The sequence below is a fragment of the Botryllus schlosseri genome, chromosome 8, assembly GCF_051294905.1.
Source record: "Botryllus schlosseri isolate E-star chromosome 8, Bs_hap1, whole genome shotgun sequence".
NCBI classification, from domain to species: Eukaryota; Metazoa; Chordata; class Ascidiacea; order Stolidobranchia; family Styelidae; genus Botryllus; species Botryllus schlosseri.
Genome location: NC_137243.1, coordinates 13,813,275 through 13,839,524, shown reverse-complemented (window position 1 = coordinate 13,839,524; position 26,250 = coordinate 13,813,275). Strand labels below are relative to the sequence as shown.

At 41.6% G+C, this 26,250-nt stretch overlaps 4 protein-coding genes across 6 annotated transcripts in view; 1 reads left to right on the top strand and 3 right to left on the bottom strand.

Annotated features, from left to right (window-relative positions):
• The window catches only part of LOC145444248 (uncharacterized), a 170,285-nt gene that overhangs the window by 97,776 nt on the left and 46,259 nt on the right, over positions 1 to 26,250 (bottom strand). The window lies entirely within an intron of this gene.
• The window catches only part of LOC145444219 (uncharacterized), a 166,698-nt gene that overhangs the window by 139,933 nt on the left and 515 nt on the right, over positions 1 to 26,250 (bottom strand). The gene's annotated exons all lie outside the window — the stretch shown is intronic.
• Positions 3,659 to 26,250, bottom strand: part of LOC145444222 (uncharacterized) — a 118,984-nt gene continuing 96,392 nt past the window's right edge. The window contains exon 19 of the mRNA XM_080322168.1: positions 3,659 to 4,079. Coding sequence (XP_080178294.1) covers positions 4,007 to 4,079 — 73 coding nt within the window. The 3' untranslated portion in view covers positions 3,659 to 4,006. The remainder of the gene's footprint in view (positions 4,080 to 26,250) is intronic.
• The window catches only part of LOC145444210 (rho GTPase-activating protein 5-like), a 44,537-nt gene continuing 23,810 nt past the window's right edge, over positions 5,524 to 26,250 (top strand). For both annotated transcript variants that reach the window (XM_080322145.1, XM_080322144.1), the window contains exons 1-15: positions 5,524 to 5,700; positions 8,379 to 8,546; positions 9,196 to 9,321; positions 10,228 to 10,386; positions 16,152 to 16,397; positions 17,668 to 17,839; positions 18,392 to 18,584; positions 19,007 to 19,217; positions 20,168 to 20,394; positions 21,153 to 21,261; positions 21,464 to 21,610; positions 22,354 to 22,514; positions 23,259 to 23,385; positions 24,090 to 24,336; positions 25,442 to 25,755. In XM_080322145.1, the coding sequence (XP_080178271.1) occupies positions 5,620 to 5,700; positions 8,379 to 8,546; positions 9,196 to 9,321; positions 10,228 to 10,386; positions 16,152 to 16,397; positions 17,668 to 17,839; positions 18,392 to 18,584; positions 19,007 to 19,217; positions 20,168 to 20,394; positions 21,153 to 21,261; positions 21,464 to 21,610; positions 22,354 to 22,514; positions 23,259 to 23,385; positions 24,090 to 24,336; positions 25,442 to 25,755 (2,688 nt within the window). In that variant the 5' untranslated portion in view covers positions 5,524 to 5,619. The remainder of the gene's footprint in view (positions 5,701 to 8,378; positions 8,547 to 9,195; positions 9,322 to 10,227; positions 10,387 to 16,151; positions 16,398 to 17,667; positions 17,840 to 18,391; positions 18,585 to 19,006; positions 19,218 to 20,167; positions 20,395 to 21,152; positions 21,262 to 21,463; positions 21,611 to 22,353; positions 22,515 to 23,258; positions 23,386 to 24,089; positions 24,337 to 25,441; positions 25,756 to 26,250) is intronic.

Sequence of the window (26,250 nt, the reverse complement as noted above, 5' to 3'; positions counted from 1 at the left end):
TCGTTTCGACATTCTCCAGTCTGTACTCTGTATTCATTAGTTCGCGTTGTACATTGTACGCATTGACGGATGAAAATAATAGAACCGCTGATTATTATGATCACAATAATCTGAAATTCTGTACGTCAAAGAGTTCAGATCAGTTTTATTGTTAATAGTTGAATCAGATCAATAGACCAGTGGTTCTCAACCGCCGGTCCGCGACGACATTCCTGCCGGTCCGCCAGGTATATTACAAATTTATACCTTGATTTCAAGATGCAATGCTCAAGTCTTGTCTATTGATGAAATAAACAAAACATCATATTTTAAACTGATTCAGTACTTAATAGTGAGGTAACATTAGGGCTGGAAACATGGTCGATTTGGCTTGAAGTTCAAGACGTGTCATTTGACGGCATGCGGGCGAGAAGTACAGAACAGATAAGAGCTCACTCATCGCTAAGCACCGCAGTTTGCGCGATCATTCGTTTTCGATTCATTCGTTTTGTGAAGGACCGAATTATCGAAAATCTACGCTATTGGCACGATTAAGCTACATAAACTCTCTGCTTACACTGAGTATAGGATGAATGTGCTCGCAAGTAGGCCTACAGGTGGAAATATCCAACCAACTGGTGGGGTCTGGGGGCGAAGCCCTGGGGGCTCGTCGCCCTGTGGGGGCGCAAGACCAACGTTTTTGGGGGTGGGCTGACGATGCGCTTTTTCGGCCTGGATTTGCGGATGGCCGGTACAGCTGCTGTAAGGTGTTTTCGTGCGGTGCATTGTATTCGCAGTTGCCAGAGTCGCCTGCGGGCTGCGGCTGGTGGTAGTGGGCAATGAGCAAGGTAGCACGACAAGGTGCTTGGTTCGACTCCGAAACGCTATACTTCTTTCGATATTGTCTAAGACAGTGGTTCTCAACCTGGGGGGCGCGCCCCCCTTGGGGGGCGTGAAAGCATCCGAAGGGGGGCGCGAAGAAGCGGTCAACTGAAAAAAAAATTCGCGGTCCTCGTGATTTACCTCCAATTCACGCGTGTTTCTCTGTATCTAGACCTTATTTAATATTTTTTAAATCTCCCATCAACAGTCATAACCGTCCGTGCCACCAAACAATCTGTTGGGGTTGCTAGCATCCCGATTGGAATTTGTGATATGATGATAAGGGGGCGCGAAATTTTTCACTATCATAAAGGGGGGCGTGTCTAAAAAAAGGTTGAGAACCACTGGTCTAAGAGAAGAATATTATTCGAGTTGGCGTGGTCGGTTAAACCCAGGGCCTTCGGCGCGAATGACTGTGAACGACTCTCGGCGGTAGCACGTTTATCTGGACAAGGCAATTTTACCTCGACTCAGCAGACTCACTACCATAAAATCACATGGATTCCATCATGAAGATAATATAATTATGATAAAAACCCTCTAAATGTCACACTCCAGCACCATATAATTGCAAAAAACGGTTGCATACTTTACATTTTGACTTCATTTCAATTTTTGAAAGTCCACCGGTCCGCCAGACATTTTTTTGAAATTTTACGGGTCCGCGAGGTGAAAAAGGTTGAGAACCACTGCAATAGACCACAATATTACGATACAATGAAGAGATATATGAGGGTGCTGAGACGACTAATGGAGTAGCCTTTGAACAGACTCCCACCTGGGCCTAGAGGTGATGTAAATAACAGGCAAGAAAACTGAATGAAAAGTAATAGAAGGGAACATAAAAAGATCACGCGATAAGAATGAGGTGACACGTCTCGGGAGGTGAGGCCGATGTATCGTCGCCGTGGAAGCAATTTAGGTTATGTCCATTTTCCATGTTACAAATTTTGAGAAAATTGACTGGATGTAAAGTTTTCCTTTTCTTTCTGTCATATATCTTGGCCATGATCAACTTTGAAACAATGTGATAAACAGGGCCAAGATAAGTCAGAAAGATAAAGAAACTTTTACAAAAACTTGATTTACCGTAAATTTGAAAAATGGATATCAAAATTCTGAAGAAAAATGGACATAAAGCTACTTTGATTCCACCTCGAGGATATCAGGCCGTGTTCCGGTAATTCTCGAGAGCTGCCAACTTGTAAACATTGGGATACAGTTGATTTTGGCTCGTTCTGCTTGCTGTGGCTGGAGTTAGTGCGGGTGACTAGGTAATGTATACGATGTCATTCCATTTTAGAGGGCATTTTTACCCGGTCTAGAAGTGTAACCCTGGAATATATAGCTTAGTGAATATAGAATGTATATAGAATCAGAATGTAATTATTAGGGTTACCATATTTTGGGGACACTTTTTCAGATATTTGAGACCTGCAAAACCGGAGAAGAATTCTCAAAAATCGGTGAATTTTTCCCACTAAGTGATCGGTTGACTAAAAAAAAGATTAACTTTCACGCTCAGATGCCAAAATACCGTTTCTTCCTCCTCATTGCCGGATCGTTGACTAAAAAAAAAGGTCAACTTTTCGCCCAGCCGCAGCGTCACTTCTGTGCTAATTTAAGGCATATCACTCGCATTTTGCTCTAAATATGACCTAAATTTTCAAAAAAGAGGACAAAATCTCAAAAAAGAGGACAAAAGGGCGTCCTCCGAGGACACTTTCAAAAAAATCAAAAAAGAGGACAAATCCTCTAAAAAGAGGACGTATGGTAACCCTAGTAATTATAGAATGTTTACACTCTTAATTACACACACCCAATAAATGTAAGACCTGTGTCGGCCAGGTCAGAGGTGAGATCGATATCCCAGTCGATTGTGCTTGAACCTACGACCAAATACGAAGTAGAAGTAGCCATCCACAAACTGAAATCGCACAAGGCCGTCGGCTATGACCAAATCCCATCATGGTTTTGAAAAATGATGAGCCTGCATACCGGTCAATATATGGCACATTTTTTCAACTTCATGATAGAAAATGGAGTCTACCCAAGCTATCTAAAAAAAGCCAGAGTAGGCCTAGTCCCTGTACACAAAGCTGGGGATAGAACTAGTGTCACCAACTACCGTCCGATATCCGTTCTCCCATGCATCGGGGTTGCATTCGAAAAGTTGCTCCTCTCCCGCCTGCCCTCATTCCTCGCCGAAATGTCTATCATTTCCCCTCAACAATTTGGCTTCCGCAACAAACACCAAACCGCACATGCCCTCCTAACAGTGGCCGAGCAGTATTATGATATCTCAGAAGCGAAATGTGGGATGTAGCATTTTTCTCGATCTAAAAAAAGCGTTTGACTGCGTAGATCATAAAAATTCTCATCTCGAAATTGGCGCGTTACGGACTTCGGGGCCCAGAACTTGAGCTCATGAAAAGTTACCTCACTGGACGCCAACAAATGGTTGCGATCTCAAACACCTTGTCCTCTCCTCACCTGGTGACCTGTGGTGTGCCCCAAGGCTCAGTACTTGGACCGGTCCTCTTCACCTTGTATGTCAACGACATTTTTGAAACCTCCCTCATTGAACACCACACTGTTCGCTGATGATACTCACCTCCTCTCTTCCGCATCTTCAACGGCAGAGCTGGATGCCTTGACTGGTGACCAAATGCCTAAAGTCCATAAGTGGACGACCCAGAACAACCTTTGCATAAACGCCTCGAAATCCCAATTGCTGACAGTAAATTCAAAAAATTCCCTAACCGTTAATATCGCTGGTCGGCCCGTTTCCAACACAGATAATGCCAAATATCTCGGGGTTTTACTGGACTCGAACATGTCCTGGAAGAGTCATATTCAGTCCCTAGAAACTAAATTATCACCGAAGTGCGGCCTGTTCTACAGCCTTAGGCGCTTCATGCCAGCATGGGTTCTTCTGATACTCTTTAAATCCTTAATCCAATCGAAGTTACATTATGGCATCCTCTGTTGAGGGGCTGCCAGTAAAACTGCACTCAAGCCACTGCAGAAACTACAGCATAAAGTACTCCGAATCATAGCTAGGGCCCCAAAGGGGCCTGGCTGCCCATCCAATAAGTCACTGCTGAAGAGATTCGGCGTCCTAAACATAGAAGATATGCGGAAACTAGAAATCGCCAAGTTTATGTATCAGTTTCACTGCGGTCGTTGCCCCGAATACTTCAATGACTTCTTTACCTCTGAATCAAAAGCGCACAAGTACAACACACGCGCGTCCACGTCGTCCAAATATCATATGATCGACCGAAAAGATCATCGCTCTATCAAATATGCCGGACCTGATGTGTGGAACAGTATCCCGCCGGCCATCCGGCAGTCGACGAGCATGTCCACATTCAAGTCGAAATACAAGCAATTACTACTAAATAAATACAGTGCATCCTCAAGATTACCGGACCACGACTAACCTATCGATCTCGCTTCTCATGACATGCCGCCTTATTTCTTGTCGCTTCCTTTTCTATACTATCTTCTTTACTTTCATTCAGTGTGCATGCCTCCTCTTTACATCGCCTACCTAGGTCAAGGTGGGTGTCTGATTCCATAGACAACTCCTAGTCGCTTCGACATCTTCTAGTCGCTTCGACATCTTCCTGTCTTTTCACTGTATCGCATTTTTTGTGGTGTATTGAACTGATAAAATTGCTAATAAAGCAATAATGATGATGAAATATTACCGTGTGGTTTCGTCGCAAGATGGCGGTGGTGACGTTCTAATTGAATTCCGATGAAGGCTTGGCGTGCTTGAAGCAAAGCAATACTTTGTCGCGAAGACGATTTCGAAATATTGTTGGCTTTGGACAGGTGCGATTCGCTGAGTAAGCGATAGAGTGAATATCATCGTAGTTTCTATAGCTTGTCGCAATTTGATGAGCGCTTGTTGAAAGCAATATAATTCGCCGTTTTCCAGAAGCCATCACGTTTGATTCGTACTTGCAATGTGCGCTCCAACCGAGTTCGGCTTATTGCGAGAACAGTGAGAGGTTACCGATTGCAGAAAACGTCAAGTACAGATAGATACGTTTGATTTACATGGGTATTCAATTTTGTTGAGCCGGGAGTGATCGTAAACTTGATAGTTTTTGACGTAGTGTGCAAACCTTGTGCCTCATGATTAAGCTTGACATATACAAATGTCCGATTCACAAGTTGAAAATACCGCCAATCGAGAGGAAATTACTTAACCGACTTACATGCCATTAAAATCAGTGGATATTTCCTATATTGCTTCCGTTACAGTATTTATAATAGCTCGTGATGTGAGTCCTTTTCATTCGAATTAACGCTATCCTTAGAAAAATGATGATTGACTGAGTGACCATAGTTTATGATTACTCCTAAGAACACTGAATATTGTTTTATACCTAAAATTAGTTGGCTCCCTGGTATAGGCCTATTCCTACTTCCAGTTCAGTGAGGTTATGCTTGCAATGCTGATGTTATCGATTGACTAAGAAGATCAATCAATAAGTAATTTGAAAGTCTATTGTAAATGCTAATGATACCGTTGCTTTGATTGATGTTTTAGTGTGACTGAAGAATGAAGGTGATCAATATTCAATATATATACAAAGCAATACGCAGAAAGCGTTATCGCATGGTAGCTGTTATATTACATGTTATCATTTGCCGTTTCATTTCCTTTTAGATTTTGTATGGTGCTATATTTATGTTAATCAAATCAGGACTTATTATTATCTTCATGAAGTCACAATAGTTATGTTTGCAATGGCAAAGGAGAAGGAAAAATATAAGCCTGTTTTCAATATTGCTGTTGTTGGGTTATCAGGCACAGAACAGGTGAATATAGGCTATGTTGCCATTGCCATTATGTTACTTGAAAGTCATGATCATACATCATTGGAGTCTGTAATAACTGCTTGGTATTGATCAAGATTGCTATATATAGGCTATATATTGATATATAGATTCAGTGATCGCCTTGGTTTCATATTACATTTTAATATCTTGGAAAGATGTATTTGCTTGTAAATTGTCTAATTTGAAAGTGTTGGGTAGTTTGATAGTTGCATGTTCTATACTCCTTTTTGTCATCATGTCCTATTTAAGCATTTTCCCATATTCATCAATTTACGACTCTAGTATAGTAGGTATATGCATGAGTCACATTTGGCCAATTCAGCCTTAACATCGTTAGGCATCATATCCCAAATCATCAAGGGGTAGCCTAATAGGTGCATGCGGTATCTTAGCGAATAGTGTCAATATGTAGCATTTGGCATGAAGCAAAATAAATGGAAGAACACCTGCTAGTCTGCTACATTAGTTGGGTACAAGAAGAAGAGCCATGTACGCTACTTAGTCTAAACTTGAAAATTCGGAAGTAACAATATTTTAATTCCCACTTGAACTAGGCATTACACAATAAGCCATCTCGATAATTATTGTGCTCGAAATCAACACACCTGTCACTGAAAAGTCTCCTAGTTGATGAATGAAAAATCCGTGTGTTTAGTTTCTACCTGTGCTCGAGCTGCGGTATTACTGTATCAGCAGTCAGCACCTACTGTCTGATTTAATTGATTATCACTTTGCTATGAGACATGACCTCCCTATTCCTTAGGGATTTGTTTTTCATCTGACTGCATGTTGTCATCTGGAACATGAATGACCCACCAAACCTTTTAATTTTATTGCATACATACAATTTACTCAGTCTCATGATAGATTATTATTATTATTACCGTAAACCGGGGTAACTTTGGACTTAAGGGTAACTTTGGACACTAAGCAGTAAAAGATTTAAATGGTTATTGATGAAAAAGGGTTGTCGCTGGATGTCCAATTCTTTTTCATGAGGCAACAGTACCACAAGTAGTCTCAATAAAAGGTGGATTCATTTCACTACCAGATAAACTTGACCCAACATCGATAAATTAATGGAGGGGGTCAATTTCGCCAAAATTGATGGCCAATAAACTTCTTACAGCCAAACATAGATAGCATGTGATTCATAGATTCAAAACTTGGCAGCAGATACCTCTAAGTAGTCCTAATCCATGGCCAAAATCTCAGTGGGCTCACCCTTAGATCAATACGAGAAAATGTGATGTCCAAAGTTACCCCGACCAATTTTATCAGAACGGGGCAACTTTGGACAGTGAAAAATGTGATATTTAGAGCTCTGGAAAGTGGCTGCTTCATCTGTGTCAAAGGGTATCGTCAACTATATTCCTTATGACCGGCCTGATGGCTTCTTAAAATGGAATGAGAAGGTTAATAAATTAAGAGTTTGCCAAAATATGAAAAAATGGGTAGGCAATGAGCTGAGAGATTGTAATCGGGTGTAAGCTACTTGAAAAAGTTATCACATACTCCTAAAGATGCGCCTGCTGAATATGGGATATCGTAAATTACGACAAATATATCCATCAGAGGACATAGGAAAGGGAAAATATATCTTTTCTAGAACAGTAATATATTCGAAATCGGCAATAAATCACGCTAACATACGGTACCCTACTTAATGTTTGCTGTCGATTGCTGACACTGCCAGTGGGATACCCCATTGTCACTATACATTATTATAAGTCCCAATTGGTGAAGGCATGAGGGAAAATTGAGTAAAGGGATGAATAAGGGGGCATTAGCCTTCATAAACTACATATTTATTTTTTTTTGGGGGGGGGGGATTAGGTAAAAATCATGCAATAGGCCAGACATATACTATTTTGTTTCAGTTTTAGTCACTGCTCTCATCAACTCTTACCAAATAAGCCTCATTTACGAGGTTTCATAAACAATATAGGGTAAAGGCATACAAAAAACTACATTGTCCAAAGTTACCCCACATGCACGGGTAACTTTGGACACGGATAATTTACAAAAATAAGGTACTTATTTATGACCATGAAGATTTTGGATTAGTTAACTCTAATCTTTGCTCCATGACTCCAAAAAAACACAAAACTTGCCTCCCCTACACCCTAGCATTTCCAAGATACAAAGCGGAATTGTTGAGAATTGTCCAATGTTACCCCGGTTTACGGTATTATTATTATCAACCCGGAATGATCTTGTGGAAACCAATTTTTTGTTCCTTAGTTGTGACATTTTACAATAAATGAGAAACCTGAGAAGGTTGTTCACCTATGGAAAAAGTAATCAGTCCCTAAATTGAACCATCTTCTGGGCCGCCTAGGTGCCAATTACATGTCGATTATTTGAAGAGACTCTTGGAGGCACACAACTTCAATATAGCCTACAATTGAATATTAATATATTCATATTGAAATATTTTCGGCGAAGTCTCATCAGAAGTCAGTCAGCAACTAGTAGAGAATTGGAATGTTCTTGGATGAGCGTCAGCCAAAAATATTTGCGTTTATTTCAACATGAATATTATCATGCAATGTCGATTGTTGGATCATGATTTGTTCTCTCACGAAAAATAACCAACAACAGATTTTGATGGGCAATTCATTAGCTTGTTGTGAATTGTGTTTCATTTATTGCAGGTCAAAGGAACCAGCGGAGTTGGAAAATCATGTCTTTGCAATCGATTTGTCCGCACTCTAGCTGATGATTATTATCCAGAACACACGTCCGCTCTAAGTCAATCCGATTTTGGAGGTCGTGTTGTCAGCAATGATATGTTTCTCTACTGGGGAGAAACAATTAAAACGGTGAGTGGTATATAATTAGAAATATGCCATTATAGAGGCAACTGCTATTGACATTGTAACTTAATGTTACTGATTTCCAGTATTTTTTGATTTCAGTCTGTGACTTGAACCGTCATTTTGTATTTTGACACTGTCATCCTTCCACCCTTATCGCCCACAACTATGTTTTATGTGTCCATCATTTATTGTTAACCAAATAATTACAGAAAACACGCCCTGATGCATTGAAAGTGGGCAGTTATGATTTCAAAATATCAGCCAGTTATGTATGAAATAGGCTGACTTGTTACTACCTTAGTGTGTGTGTGTGTGTGTGTGTGTGTGTGTGTGTTTGATTGCTGTGCGTGTAAGAAGGATAAGATGAGTGGTGGGTAAAAAGCATAATGTACCAATCCAATACATAAATCTACTTCTCAACAAGACAGGTTTTGATCTCATTGAGTAATTACCACAATGATTTCTGAGAAGTTGTGTTTGATTTTACTGAAGCGCTCTCCACCATGAGATCAAATGTTTGGGATATATATTTGGCAACTGTGAAGTTCACACAATTTTCACAGTATACTCGATCACAGTGTGTGTTGTCTAAAGCGAACTCTATGCATTTTATTCTGTGTTCTGTTATCATTTATCATTAATGTATTTTCAGGATGACAACGGGATGAAATACACGTTCAACGTGGTAGAACAGACGGAATTCATCGACGATCAGTCATATCAACCTCACAGGTCTTCATCAAATCAAAGCTATTATAAAAGATGCGCGTCGACCAAGGTATGGACATGAGCATTTGGACCATGTTCTCCCATATTATCATGGAGTTGTGGGCAAAACTGTATGACTTCTGTATTAATTTGTGCCTAGGCTTTTTAACAGTGTACGTCAATGTATTTTTGTACGGGCTTTACTCTAATTAATAACAGTTCTGAGGATTATGTAAAGCCGAGATCAGCAAAGTTCTGATGATAGTGTCTTTGCAACGTCTCTTTTAAGTCAGTGTAGCTTTCCAAGTTGAGATGAGATCAGATCACTGTGTTTTGCTCAGACTGAAAGTTTGGTGGGTGTCACAACTGTTTGGTGGCTGTCACAACTCACAACTGCTGTTGTGATGCACTCTGTGAATCTAGAAATGTGCCTGCGATTGTCAAGTCTAACTAAGATGGACATTCCTGAGTTTCTAGGCTTCGGTATTTTATTTTCAAATGAGCACTGCTTTTTAAGGGTGTGCCACTTCCATTGGGTGCACGGCCAGTGGGCCAGACTCCCCGACTAGCACCCTCACTGCAACTTGTAACTGATAACGAGGCCGTGTGATGACATTTCTTTTTAGTCATGACTATGCCAGTGCGGGTGAGACTATGCCTGGCCGAAAGTGTTGACCTTTTTTTCTCTAGTCATAAGCTTCCAACTCAGGCGGATCAATGTTGAACATCTGGACTAGGGTGTATGTATAGCTTTTGTGTACAAGTTACAAAGGTGTACCGCTACCATTGTGAAAAAGGTTGACAAGCACTGCGCTAGAGCACGGTCTGGGGTCTAGAATTAATTCATACCCGACTCTGCTTCAAATGCTAAGAAGTGAGTCCCTGCGACCAACCCCGACTCTCTTGATGATAATTCGGCTTAACTGTGTGTGTGTGTGTGTGGAGCGGGTAGCTAAACAGTGCGTATTAATTTCAGCTGGTCTCCGCTGAAAAATTGATGTATATTTGTATCGATCAACTGGGGATCGAGTCGGATTTCGAGCAAAAGGCCATGCCGGAAGGGAAGTTGACGATAGACGGATTTCTTCTGTGCTTCGACGTCAGCCTGGTGGAGAAACGCGCAGTGGACGACCAGGTAAATACACACCCAATGCTGTAATATTGTTTAAGCTCTGTTATCGCCTCCATGTTTGTACACGGCCCTTTGATGGTGTTTTGCAGTAGCTTCAAATGAGATGAAAATTTCTTCTTATCCTTGTATTGACAGTGCTTCTGTTCAGACATTGGTAGATCACACAAATGGTTATTATGTAATTAATGAGAATGTCACAGATCACTTTTTGAGATACTAGCTACTACTGGGTTCGTGTTGATTGGTGAATGTTCGCATTTGTTTATAATTTATGAGGTAATTATTTGTAGAAGCATAGTTACCATTTCCTTGTTTTATCATTCACGTCTTTTGAAAACGGTAGATTCATGGCATTCTATGCCTTCCTGATTTGTTTGCGGTGTCGTGATAACACGGATTATGTGCGGGAAATTGCTAGCACTTGAGTGCATGCAGACGTTTGGTGAATTGCATGCAGAAACATTGATCGTGCATCGGTGTCTATTTACGTATGCGAGAAGTCACTGTCTATTGAAATTTGAAACACTTGCGGGTTGCGGCATACTTTGGAAGTCGAATTCTAAGACGTCATTGCTCTATGGAACACAGATCAGACACCTATCACATTGAGATTGGTAGATTGTATTTTGTAATACTTTGATATCATTAGATTTGGCATAGCATATGGTAAGGGTATTGATTGATGATAATTTGTTGATGCTTACCATTGCCAAGTTGATGGTATGTAGCTCAACAAAGAAGCCCTTGTGGACGCATGATATTCGATCTTGAGTCATTGTTTTTGTCTTAATCTTTTTTTGCAAACTTTCGCACAGTTTTTGTCGCTTTCTAAAAGCAATCTGTCCAGCGTTAACTACTCTGGTTGGTGTAGATGCATCATAATCACAACTGGCACTGTGTTATCTTTTCATGAATCTCTTCTGGCACTTAGTGTTACTTGAGCACTCTGAAATGTTTTGGGACAGCAATGGTTCAATATTTAGGAGAATGTTCCTTAAAACTATGCTTGGTCGTTGGCCAAGCAATTATGTCCTATGAAATCGGGAGATGGTGACTGTGTGTTTTACTAAATAAAATTTGTAGCTTTATTCAATCTGGAACTGTAAAGACATGGAAGTCCTCTCTTAAGCACTATAATTTAGTTTAGAAATGTGTAATTGATTGCAAAAGTATACTAGCAGAGCGTCTTGACTGTCTTGGCATTGTAGTGCTTCTATCAATTGCCATTCCCTATCCACCCATTTCGACACAGATATGTTGTGGTTGGATAATTGTGAGTTCAAACAAAGTTTGCTTACTGTACTCTTGAAATTCTTTGTGCTTATTTTATTATATTATTATCAGTGGGTTTACTAGGACTTTCGATGATAACTGCCGACCTATCTTCATTACGTCCGCAAAGTCGCGTTTTCATGCTGATGAAATCCAGAAATTGTGTTCTAGCGGATATTGCCGCTCGATGGGGAGATCTCTACTTGTTTTGGCTGCGTTTGGCAGCTTGACAGCGTGAACTTGTAATATAGCTTCTAGGGTGCAGCTGATGGTGCATAGTAGAATTCTCTTTTCGCCACGCGATTATTATATCTGGTTTCCTGCCGGCCTCTGGTCGCCTTTTATGGTGAAGCGGGTTGCTGTCTTTTATTTGTGGAATGTTTCTCAACACCGCTGGTGAAAGGATTCCGTAAAATGACACCCATTGCTCACAGCGCGTGATGATGTATTGCATTGCGATAATGGTCTGGTGATTTGTGAATTGTTGTTTTTATGCTGACTGATTGGTAGCGGTGCAAATTAGCAATGCGGATAAGTAGAGGCAGGATCTCGAACGCGACATGGTGGCATTGATTTGCCTACAAAACATGTGGGGGTTATCGCATGGTATGCATAATTTTGCAAACGGTGTGAGAGTGTATCTGTTGACGAATATTCTTCGGATATCATAACGAGGATGTGAAATATTTACGTCTGTTTTCACCGAATCTATCTGCCTGTATAAGTGGAACGCACACCCTCGCCATTAAGTTGTGGTTTTCATTATTTTTCTTCCATACGCTTTCCGTGGTGTGTTGTGGTACAGCGCTCGATACATTTTTTATAAAAGCGGCGATATGTGTGGGTATTTGTGCGTACCAAATACGAGACATGATTGCAAATATGCGTTACAAATTTGACCTTAATATTCGGACGTGATCAAATATTATGCAAACAGCGGACGGGCGGCGTCGATACCCGAATCGTAAATTATAAACTTAACCCAGCTCGACCCGAGAGACTTCCGATAATTATAATCAGTAAGCGGACCGATGCTAGCGATACAGTCTCGTTCTGCGGTGCATGCACGGCGGACTTTGATCGACGATTCGGCATTAAGTTCACCGTGAAAGTCTTGAAATATTTCTCGTCTGGTAGGACGAAGTATGCAATCTTCTGCAAGCCGACCGCCTCGCTGTTAGCTATTTTCAAACGCGTAGCGCGGGTTTATGTTCACGGTCCGCGACATGGATAAGTTAGACTTCGGAGCGGTATTAGTTACATTTTCTGCGCTCGAAAGCGTTTTCCGTAACGTTTACGCGGGGGTATTCTATTTTGGTGTTTCAAACCCGTGAATAATCGTAGCCTTTGTGCCCGCGCCGAATTACCAAGGCTTTTTTATTGCGCGCGGTCGCGATGTAAAGTCTTTTTGCGAGCGATGACTCGCTGATTGTGAATACCGGGTTTTGATTGCGACATGACGTTGCGACGGATTACGGAAATTGGACGCCCCGTGACTTTCTATGGCGTTTCCCGACGTATTTTAGCCTTTGTTTGCCATAATGTCGATGCGATTGCGTTGATATTGAGCCGATTTGAGAGGCTAGATATACACACGTGTAATAACTAGCCTCTGATTTACCTTGTCCACATTTCTCCCTGTTTGCGTTATATTCACTATTCATCGCGCACGCACGAAGGCTCAGGACGCGTTTGGGGATTGTTACGTCTGAATGTATGACGTAGGCGTCGTCAAATATTAGATTTCCGGATTCTGTTACGCGAATTCGCAGACCGCGCTGGTGATGTGGCATTGTGTCGGTATCAGACGCGAAATTAGCACTGTTATTTACAGCCTAAGCCTACACAGTTGCTGGTATCGATGCCTGGCGTTATTGCCGTTGATTTCGATGATACACCGGTTGGAATGACTTTTCCTGCGAGCCTGTAATCGCGAATCGCGTGGGCCGTAATTAGCGCGCGTTTCCATCGCTGTTGTTGACATTTTTGATGGATTAATTGCGGGTTCCGCGTCTGTAATATGCAATGCTGGACGTGGTGATTGACGCACTGCGCGCTGTGATCATGGCGTGGCTGTATCGAAATACGTTAACGAAATTGTGTGATATTAACGCTGGCGTGTCGCCAATGGAATATAAAAACCGGGAGTCGCGCTGTGCTTATATTGTTGTTCGTGCGGTGATCAATCTGTAATTGGAATTAGTTTGTATGTCAGATGTTTCTGAAAATATTCAACTTGATTCCAGCGTGATTGTGCGTCATCGCCAGTGTTGATTCATATTTCCCAATGTCTTGTCTGGATTGCTACATTTGATTTGGTACTCGTATAGCGCGTTCTTGGTGTCGGGTTATACGCGGTCGGCAGAAACGGGTAATTAGCCACCCTCTCTTGTGTAGCAATATTTTTAAAAGGCGCTTCTACGAGAAACCGACCTAACTCTTTTTCCATTTCGGAGAAGGTCTGCATTCTTTATGATGCTTAGCGCAAATGCGCCCCCAGGCTTTTATTTTCATAGTGTAAATAGCGGCCTTGAAGTATTTACAGTGCTGAAGCTCGAAAATGAGTTATGCGCCTCACTGTTCAACAGCTATATCAATTGTCTAGATTAGTGTGTATCTTATTTAGGGTGGTATTAAAGTAAATTGACTTCACCCAGAATTATGGTCATCTATGTTTTGAATTATTGCTGACCTTCAAGTGAATCTTTGATTTGATTTTCAAATTATTTTGATATCGGGATATTGATCACTTTGCCCTGTCATCCACTAATATTCCTATGTATTAACATACCTAGCTCTTGGTATAAGCGTTGTATGCACGAATTATGATCCAGTGTGGAAGTCCATAAATGTTAATTACTTCCTAATGGTGTGTTGTTGGAGATGATTGTTGTTTCAACTGGTTATTCATCACTCCTTATCATCACAACACACCAGCATCTCACATTGAACAGGCTTAATGCCATGGGTAAGTGTACTTTACTTCCACTAGAATGAAGCAAGTTTATTAAGGTCACCTTGCCTATGTGGTATGGTGATGACATCATTTTCCAGCTGGCTATATAGTTGATGGATTAGCCCGGTTTGTACATGAATTATGCAGTGGCGAGATTGTATTTGCAATGAAGGAGATTTTCTAAGAGTGAACTATGAATGAATATGACTAGTCGTACAAATGAGTTTAATTAACAATTGATTTGCTATTCATAATTATAATCCCTTTGAACACAATTGTTGTAGAATTAGAATCCCAACTGAGTAAAAAATCCAGGTATTACAAAATTTATTGACATGTTTGGATTTGAACAAAATTGGAACCTAAGCACTAAATAAAACAAATCTGGAGCATGGATAATGTCTCGGCATTATGAACCTTGAGTGCTGTTGACATTTTTCTACTTCTGTGACACTTACTTTTAGAGATGTATTATGTCATGTGTAACTTCCAGGAAAGGTATGTGGTATATTTTCAAACAATATTGCATCATGACGACATTTCATTGCTGAAAATATTCATCTACCTGCAGCCCCACACCCGCAGACAGTTTTCTGATACACTTCTGAGCAAAATATATATAGGTACCGTAAGTTCCTCAATTCATTGTGCAAATGTACGACCATAGTAAATGACAGGCTAAATGGGAATAAATCAACTCTATGACCGAGTTATTTTCCTTCTTCTGCTATATTCATTATGGTGCTGTTGTGAGATTGTGGCACTACCATGGATGAACTTTGCATGCATTTTATAGCAGGGATGAGGGATATATCCCTGTTTATATTGTGTTTATGACACTTACACAAGAGCTCTATATTTATTGGTCTATTATCGCTACAGTGAATGTTACCATGTATGGCGAAGTTATAATTCAACTCTTGTAGCTGGTTGTATTTGTTGTGCGGTATTTGGCACTTGTCTGGCCATGAGCACTATCTGGTTCCAGTCAAGAGTCTTTTCCCGCGAAATAATATCACACACAATTGATTTAACCCTTGAAACCTTTCGGCATTATACCCGGCTCTGTGTAATTCGTTTGAATTAGATTAGCGTTCGTCCAGCTCCATTGTAAGCTATAATTCTATCGATTGGATATTTGAAACTAAGCACCTCGAAGAGTACTTTGTTGACTTAAATCTGATGTGTTTGAAAATATATTGTGTAATATGTACAACATGTAATATTTTGCGTGTGCGCATTATTGATGTAGGCCTACAATTTTTCATCACGATCAAATTTGTGCTATGTTAAGAATGCCATGAGAGAACCATGTTGGAGAATAACCGTGTAATTTGTATGAAGTGTGAGATATTTTTGTGTGCCCAAGGTCAAAGTTGAGCAAAACTGCTGTATTTGAGTAGGGGTTTCCAATATGGGGTGGGGGCCATGAAAAAAGTTTGAAAATTTATTCTCGTGTGTTTGAAGATAAGCGTGCAACTTGCACAAAGAGTGTAATCTTTTGCGCAAACATCTTAAACATGTAATTTTATAATTCCAGGTCAAATTTGTGCAAAACTGCTACCACTACCTCCAAAAGACGAAGAAGCCCGTCGTCCTGGCGTTGACGAAATGCGACGAGGGGGTCCAATCGTTTGTGAAAGAGGCCGAGAAATTTGCGGCCGCCCCCAGCGGCAGAAGGAGCGCCATACCCGTCGTGGAGACGTCGGCCGCCGAAAACATCAACGTCGAGCTGGCGTTCATGGTGCTCGCGCAGATGATCGATAAAGCCAGGTCGAGGTCAAAGGTCAGTTGGATTAAGAAACTCTTTGCCCCTGAAACCTTGCCCTTGACAGTTGGTGAGATTCAGGAGTGGTCAAAGTAATCAGCATGGCTTTGCATACAAATGATGCCGTAAAATTCTACTCAATCGCAAGTAGAAGTTGCATTTTAAAGACTTTGTCCAAGAGAAACATAACCAATTTAGCAAGTAGGTTAAGTAAGCAAAACTTACTTTAGCGCTCAGAAAAAAGTAGAGGTACATCGTTGCTGACCATGTCCTGTGAGATTACAGAATGAATCACCCCACTTGTTTTGATATCAAATGCCTAGAGTGCTGAATGTGCGACTGTCTCTGTGATTTACCGGAACAAAACATTGGAAGTAGGTATTATGGCAGTCAGAAAGCGTTTTCTCCTCACCCTGCGAGCGCACAATCTTGTTTGTGTATTGGAAGTGTGCGGCAGCACATGATAGACAGTTGTTTAAAATTCCTGTGACACAATGAGTAATATTTGCAAGAAATGTTTGCGCCGATGTAGGACCACACGCGATGCGTCTTGTAAATGTTTTTGCCTCATCTGCTAAATTAGTGCCTCTATAAAGCAGCGCCGCTTTACGAACTGTTGGGGATTGCGTTTACCCATAACACTGTAGAATCCCCCAGACCGGTAAAATGTAAACCGTGAATAGAGGGCATGGCTGCTGGACCCGAATGCTTACCACACTGCGAATACATACGGTGTGCAAATTTTGAATGTTTTTGAATTTGAAAATTTTAATTTTTCCACCTTACTCTTAAAGCGATGGCATACTGTTAATTATACACTAAAATCTGTAGCAAACTTCACTAGTATGATTTACCAACTTCGAAATTCGGGAAATATTTGTCTGTGTGACGTATTAAAAACAAAACAAACTTCTATTAGACGGGGTGGTACGACACAGTACGGAACAAACGTAAATAAGTATATATTCCATTATATATAACCGAAAACAATGACACAGAGCATTACTGAAAGATTCCAAGAGTGTAGTGATGTCCCTATTGTCAACTATGAATCGACTTTTGCAGCTTTATGATCATAGTCTCCACTCTCCAGGACCTTCAAATGAAAAATAGAATTTCCACAGACAAGTAAATTTTCAATATGATTCACCATATTACTGACTTTTGATGCTGATGAGAGTTGTCCGGAAAGATTTTAGTGAATTCATGACGACATGAACAAAGGGTTTCATGTAATTCTGAAGTTCTGCGGCCGCGAATGGCTTATTCTTTGAAATTTAACTTCCAGATCGTATCTTACGACGATGCGTCCAAGACTAGGCAGGAGATTCTGAACAACGCGACAGAGGACCTGAGCAGGCTGCTGTCGAAGGTCGTGACCTCATATCACGTGCAATGGGCCACTGCGAGAAAGGGTGTCGAAGACGAGCTGCCCTATAAGAGATACGTCGAGTTACTGGGTATGTGGAAATCTGCTGTTTGGATTTGAGAAATCGTGCATTTTATTGTTACTCCTTAGTGTTGATAACCGAGATTAGCAACACTAAACTATTTTAGGAGTGCGTGATTAATTGCGGATATGTGTGTTATGCGGAAGAATTTTTTCCGATTGGTAATAATCAGGAGTTATTGACGCAATGTGGGTAGGCAGTGACTATGGACGTAGTTGCGAAAATGTTAAACCAGTTCTCTGCTATCGATCCGGTATTGCTGCAGAAATGCTTTGGAAAGAGTTGCCTTGCCTATGCTAGAGTTGTATCTGTGGCTAACTTGACCTCTATCGCCATTGTGACAAGTATATTTTTCATATCTAAATTTATAGTGCATATGTGCACTGGGCAGAGATGGTGATACTGGCCTGCGTTGAAAGTGAAGTAGTAGTACAGTAACATGACCATTGACCACCTCTGCATATCTGTTTGATGACGGTTGACCTCACCCGGACAAGGCATTATTTAGTTTGCTTTGTTCTTTCCCAGTGTGATTTTGACGGCACTCTCGTTTTTTTTCAGGGAAGAATTACGCCTCAAAGATATTTCGCAAGCACGTTAACAGATTACGAGACGAGCACCGGCTGTCGATGCAGAGCAATTATTTACGGTATCTCCCGCGCGCCTTCAAAATTATTTTGCCCGAGCTGTGTTTGCTCGGCGCTAATTGGCAGGATACAATCACAATGATGTCGCAGCAGTCGGCGTTTCATAGGTAAGCGTCATAGGCTTGCTATAACGGAGTGCCTGGTGCGTTGTGAAGGATTTACATTTACGGATTTACAAAACTTTTAGATTTACCAAGATCAAATCATACTTGATACAACCAAATACTCCGAAAAGTACCAATTCATGTAGTTGATTTTCGTATCCCTGCATGTTCAAAGTAAAAGCACTTGAAGCGATTTGGGTAATTTGTCGTTGACTGATATTGTCCCCAGCCTTAGTCGTGAGATCAAACATGACGGCTGTTTGTTTCGAGTTATATTGCCCAAAACTAAGTGAACGTGCAGATATTTGGAACGGGGTAAAACAATTGTCCCTGTGTAACAACTCACCACTGTTACTGATTCACCACACTTTGATATGTTGCTATTGTTATTGATGCAACCTTTGACAATGCCTTCGTTTCCTCAGCTGGTTCATAACGCTCGAGAGCAACGGCGGCGTTCCTTGGTACGAGAACGATCACACGCACTCGCTGGAAGACAGGCGGATACCGCTGGAACTGCTGCAGACCCCGGACGCGGAGAACTTGTTTCTCAAGCACAGGACCAACTTGGAGATGAAGCAGCGCAAGCACGACATGCGCAAGATATTCAGGGAGACGCTGAAGGATTCGGCGCAGGTACAGTTGGAAATCACGGCCGTTTGAGCTGATTTTAGAGCGTTAATGGCAGGGTTGTAATGAGTCGAGTCCACTCGACTCAAATCAGTTTCTAAAAAATGGAAAATGACTCGACTCGAGTCAATCTGTGCATCGAAACGACTTGTACACGAGTCGTTGCGCATGACTAGACACGTCCTATATGACTTATTGAAGTCTCATACATCAGGACTGATGATTGAAAGATAAGCCCAGAAACGGTCTTCTATAATATTATGTTTGAATAAACATGTTTAGAGTGAGAAAAATGCTTGTATTATGAATCCGAGGCATTCACAAGCGAGTTGAACGTGACTTGAGCTCTGTGCCGAACAGTAAACGCTATGACGCTGGCTCGGACTCTACCCGTTGCTCCCTGACTTGACTCGGTGGTGAATTGGAAATGACTCGAGTGAACACTATAAAAGTCAGATTGATTTGCGACTAGGAACCTTGTGACTTGGTTACAACCTGTTACAACCTGGTAACAACCTACAAATGTGGTTAATGGGGTCGATATTATGTTTTGTGTTGCCTGACTTGTTGATTTGCTGTGAGATGGAAGTGGTGTTTTTGAAGCTGTCAGCTTTGTGTTTACAAAAAGGCGGTCATGAATTATTCAAGATCGTATAATTAGTCTCGCTTGGGCCCGTGTGAAAATGATCGCCGATGATATAGTATCGCGGAACGATTGGGAAATTTGAGATACGGGATGCAATCTTGAATATTTTAAAATCTAATCAATTTTCCTTCACAAGCCTACTTTTAAATGTCATGAATTTATCATTTGACTTTTGAAATTAAATGACTGCTTGTATTTGCTGCTACCTTCTTTCATGCTCTGATATTCAATGTCTTCAAGTCATGTTGTCGCCCTCAAAGGTGTTTGGTATAATAAATTTCGGTGGACTTTGAAGATTTGCACATCGCAGGTGTACGCCGGCCGGGATTGGAGCGACGTGGTGCGTTATTTCAAAGACTTTGATTTTCTGGTTGAACTCAGCGACGCCGAACTTACCTCGATGTACGAAGAACACCAGTTGGATATCACGGAAAAGGCCGAGACTGATTTTCAAGAGCTGCTGTACGAAATGGCCGAAGCGTTTGTTACGAATCGCACGCATTCCGATATCCATATCGCGCTCGGAGTGGATAAAAGGTTGGTTTTGTCAATGTGAACTTGGTTTAATGATAACGTAAGGGACATTACAAGTCATCTTTTCAAGATTTGTGATAACTCATGTTTTTCTCGCGATACATAGCCGTTCACACTTTCATTTATGTACCTTTGAGTCGACTTTCGTCAAAATTCGCTGAGGAGTTAGTGTACCATCTAAAAATAGTACATTGAGCGTAAGCACACTCTTCGCCCCGACTATTCAAAATTTCATGCCGGTGACGTCATATTTTGTACTGCGATCGTTGAAATACAATGTTCTTTCCAATTCTCTTCTAGTTGCTGACGATTAACCCTGACGAGTGTCAGCCGAAATATTCGATTTCGTTTCAATAGGAATACACTACTCAATTATACATAGCTTTGTATTTCGCACAGTATCTCATTCTTACATCGGCCGCGAGACTTGTCAGTATAATTATGCAGCTACTTTGTGCATTTATCCACCAGAAATCCACAGATATCTGACACAAAACCCTATGAAAGCGATATCAATTTCACCGGGTTCTCAATTGCATTTCGAAGAAATTGCTATCTCAGATTAAATGTCAATTGGCATTTTATACGCTTTGTGAATCCAGTCCTAAAATAGTGTTTGAAATATCGTAGAAACCGCAAATAACTCTCCAATAATGTAAATAAAATTCTTTTGTTTAGAGTGAACTCGTGTAAATATGCGTCGCATAATAGATCATTCATTAGTGTGCCGGTGTCAATTTTCAGCAACTTATCTCTTCCAGATACACCGCGATGGAATTCATGCAGAAAGAACGCGACGCCATACTGACCAGACACATCTCGGGAATGCTCTACCCCAGTCAAGACCAATGGGGGACAAAGTGTTTGAGGGTAGGGAATAGGGATGTCTCGTTTATCGTATCTGCAAGTGCAAGGGTCCACGGACTGGTTTTACGGGATCCTATACAACATAAACATCACGTACAACTATAAAAACTCTACTGTCCTTACTTGTGGTCAACCACTCCATAAAAATGTGGAAGGTAAACACAGTGTGAATGTATATAAATAAATATTGAAACTATTTTATCAGGAACTGGTCAACACCATAAAGAAGACAAAGCCGCTGGAGAAAGCGTGGCCCAGCAGTAAATGGTCGCTGCGGCCGGACTCGAAAACGCTGAACGTGGTGCTGCTCGGCGCGGACGGCCTGTCCCGGGAACTTGCCAACGAGATCACGGTATTGTCATAGAAACTAGACTAAGTTTTGTGTCCAATTTCCACCCGCTTTGAAAAATAATTGATTTCTGTGGTCAGTAAGTGTTACGACACGGTGAATACCAAGGTGGTTTTCATGATAACCCAACTACCCCCTTTAACAAAGTAATGCAGTGTACGAATATAGGAGCCACAGTGATTGTGGATACGTTGGAAGAACAACATGACGTTTGCGGGACCGAATAAAATAATATGTCCTCTCCGCAGATTTATTAGAACAAGCGAGTCTCATAATAAGAGTTCACCCTTGACTCATACCCTGAAGCTTGATTCAGAACAGACGAAGGCCATGAATTCTGCCATCGGTAAACATTTGTTTGATAATCTTGTTTGGCGCGAAAAATTATCAAGACCTCAGATTTCGCATTGTCGTGAGAGGCCGTTCACTCTTTCATTTGTGTGCCTTAGAGTTGACTGTAATCTCATAATGCGCCATCCAAGTCTGTGCCAACGGAAGGTGTTAGTGTACCATCTAAAGGTAGTACTTTGAGCTTAGCACTCTGATTGCCCCGATTATTCAAAATTTCATGCCGGTGACGTCATAATTTGTGATACGGTTATTGATATACAATGTTCTTTCTAATTCTCTACTAGTTGCTGACGATTACCCCTGACGAGTGTCAGCCGAAAATATTCGGGTTCATTTCAATATGACTATACCATTCAAATATTTTGAGTTTTTAAATTTCTACCGTTTTTCGTCAGGTACAGTCTTCGGAGGACTCGTACAATTTGGACGGCTGCGCGCACACGCTGCGGTTGAGATGTATCGACGGAGACGTGGCCAGCCCGCGGAACTCGTTCAAGACTTCGGACTTTTCGCCGCACGGGTGCATCGCGGTGTACTCGACTGTCGAGTCCTTCAAGTAAGAACAGGATTACATCACCAAAAATGGTCAAAATAATCTGCTATCTGTTCGCGTTGTTTATTTTTCGAATTTTGATAATTGTGATAACATATATGGCGATGCATCTGTTGATGTGCAACGTTCTTTTCAATTCTCTACTATTTACTGACTATTGTCCCTGACGAAATGGTGACTTCGAAATTGTGTAGTGCAAGTAAGCAGAACTTACTTATTCAGAATGCACGAGTGGTTTTGGCCTGCTTTCACTTCACGCATATTTCAGCAAGACTACGCGCTCACTTTCTTTCATACAGTAGTTTTTTAAAAGGTTTGCATCAACTTAGCGAGTGACAACCGACCTAAATATCTCGGGTGACCTAATGTTTTTATCGAAAATCTAGGATATTTGTTATTTCATCAGTCGTATTCCGCACACCCTGTACATCGGTAGTGGATTATAACTTGTTAATCAATCATTTGTGGTACATAACTTCAGAAATACCCGAAACAATAACTTCATATTGTTAATTTACTCACTGAAAGCTTGACAAACAAAAGTCTTCAACGTCTCCGTCTACTTCCGTAAAGGGCTCAGTTAGGAGCGTACTTCTCAGACCTGGCCACGTTCAACGCGCAATCCGGCAGAAATTTACAATGACAATGACAATGACCGCCTCCGGGCTCAAGCCCTGGCACAATCCAAGCTGTATCCCTGCGTGTTTTTGAGTCTACCATTGCTGGTAATTTTGCGCCCTCTCGCAGGTACATTTGCGAAAGTCTGAAGAAGACAGTGATGCAGCCGTCGGACGTGGTGTCGTCGGCTTTGCCTTTCTTTCACGGATTGCCGGTGTCGATTTTGCTCGCCAGTCAAGCGATGGCCGCCGAAGAGGTGGGTCTCGGACTAGCATTACTTACTTAGTGATCACATTAAGTTTCTATTTTATTCTGTCTTATTATTGCGACACCATATTCAGTGGTACAGGAATGCATGACTCCAAGCTTAATATACACATTAGGGTTGTAACTAAGTCACAATGTTCCCAGTCACGAGTCAATTTGATTTTTATAGTGTTGAGTCGAGTCAAGTCGAGTCATTTTCAATACACAACCGAGTCTAGTGAGGGAGCAAGAGCAAGTCGGGTCCGAGTCATAGTGCTGAGACTCAAGAATGAGTCCAAGTCATAGTGGTTACTGTTCAGTATGCAGTTCAAGTCTGGTTCAACTCGCTTTTGTGAACACTTGGACGATATCGAAAATCTCAGATTCACACTAGACTCATTTTTCTCACTTTAAACATATATATTCAAACAGTTTCTGGGCCCATTTTTCAATTATCCGGCCTGATATACGAGACTTGTGATGAGTCATGTGCAATGACTAGAGTACTAGTCGAGTCTACAAAAAATTGCGACTCGAGTCATTTGTCATTACAACCATGACAGAAACACTCAACTTGTATGCACCAACGTTGACCACGCTTAAATCTCATCGTTGAGTCAGGCGAACCTGGTGCAACTGTTTGAAATTTATAGTGACGCGCTTACCGAAATTCGAACTGGGTTTGGGCACATTCATTACTTTGTAACCTTCCAGGTGGCTAAGCTGCGGACCGAAGGAGAGAACTTGGCGGCGGCGTTGGGCTGTCCGTTTATCGACGTGATGGAGCCGGAGTACGCGTACAACCGGCGCTTTCACGAAACGCAGATTCGGAGCGCGATGCGGTCTCTTATTAACGGCATCAAAGAGAGAGCGGGCAGTTCGAGAAATTCGAGAGCCACGATCGAAATCGCGGAAAGTCACGTCGATCCCGATATCAGGATCATCGCTTGCACTATGGCAGGTAAAACCTTTGAAAGTAGTAACGTATTCGTTGTTTGTTACCACACACACTGGATTATGATTTGACCAAGCGATGTTTGCCGATGATGTGACAGTGAATTGGTGCTGTAATTCTAATTCTTTCTCCAATATTTATCAGCTCGTGAACATCATATTTGAATGATATTACCGTAATTTTCCATGTGTAATGCGCAAAATTCTCATGATTTTTTGCCCTAAAATCGGGGGGTGCGTATTACACATGGGAACAACACGCTTGAAAAAAATCTCCCTCGATAAAAAAACTTGAAATCACACCTTTCTTCACGTTTGCTTCCAATCGCGCAACACTTTCAGCCATCGCGCCCAGTAATTCGTATTATCAGTGTTATGTGCTGCCAATTAGCGAGAAGCGTGTTACCAGCACAGCACGCGGTCTCCTGCTTAGTTAGTTTGCCGTTTGCACGCGAGCGAAATTAGGTCATTGAGCGCGGCAACCTCGCTGATTCATTGAGTCAAAGACAGGCCTAATCAATCGCATCTCTAAAAGACCTGGTGTGCACGACATAACCGTTGGCCTGGGCGATCGCATCTGTGATAGACCTCGTGCTGAAGATGTCGTGTCGCTGGCCCAAACTATCGCGTCGCCAGCCTCGCAGGCTTTTGCTGCTCTGTACTATCGTTTAGAGACAATGCCGTTAATTGTATAATGATTAGCGATGGTTATGTCATGATTGTTGAAGAGTGACATCGCAAAACAGAACGACATGTCGGCATAGTATACTGAAACACAGCTATTCGTGTACTGCAAATACAGGGTGCGTACTATACATGGGTACAGGCTTTTTCCCAGAATTTGCATGCCATTTTAAGGGTGCGTATTATACATGGGGGCGTACTATACTTGGAAATTTACGGTATCCTTTCAACACTGTTGATGCACAGGTTTTTTTTGCACCAGTAATGAATTAGATGTGTGGTGTGGTATTTTTCTTTGTGACTGAGCTAAAATTTGGGATTCCTCTGAAGTTTGCTTTGGGATATTTAAGTTTAACAACCACTGGTTTAGCATCCTGACACCGTCAACTGATCTTGTATCGTGATTTTACCAAATTACGCGTTTCCAGATGACTTTTCCGGTGCCGAGGTGGCTCTGTTACCGCTTCTGAACCACTCGTCGTGCAAGGTCTTGTCGGCAGACGACGACAAAGAAAAGCCGGACAGGGACTCCGCCTCGTGCAGCTCGGAAAACCAAGACGACGTTCAGTCCGTCGGCGATTCGCTGGCCATCGAAACCTATCTCGGCGACCAGAAGAGGTGCATTCAAGTGACGATGACCTCGTATCAGAACGCCAGGCACATACTGAACAAGAAGCAGACCGTGCACGGGTTTTTGCTGCTGTTCGACACCTGTCGGCCGGCGTCGTATTCCGTTATGAAGGTAAGCCTCGAGCCTTTTATATGCAGAAATGGCCAGTAACGATGCACTACAAAAAGTATGCAAGGCCTTGATCCAGGGTTGTAATGACTCGAGTCACGATTCTTTGGTGACTCGGCTTGACTCGAGTCATTTTTTAAATGCGTGACTCGAACCAAGCCAAATGACTCGAGACTACGACGGCCAAGACAGACATTTCATTGTAACTTTGAAAAATAGTAAAGTGACCACAATATTTGTATTTCGTCAATCGGTCGTCATAATTGGAAATGGAGCCAGAAACTGTAAGACCAAGGAAAATTACTATGTTATGAATGCAAGCCATTCTATATCACTCGAGCAGAGTTGAGAAAAATGGATTCACCTGAAAACTTAACAGTGGACATAATGATCGACTCGAGTCAAAACAATAAAAGTGGTAATGACTTGTGACTCGGAACCTTGTGACTTGGTTACAACCCTGCCTTGACCAAATCTGCTTTTTCAAACTATTCTACG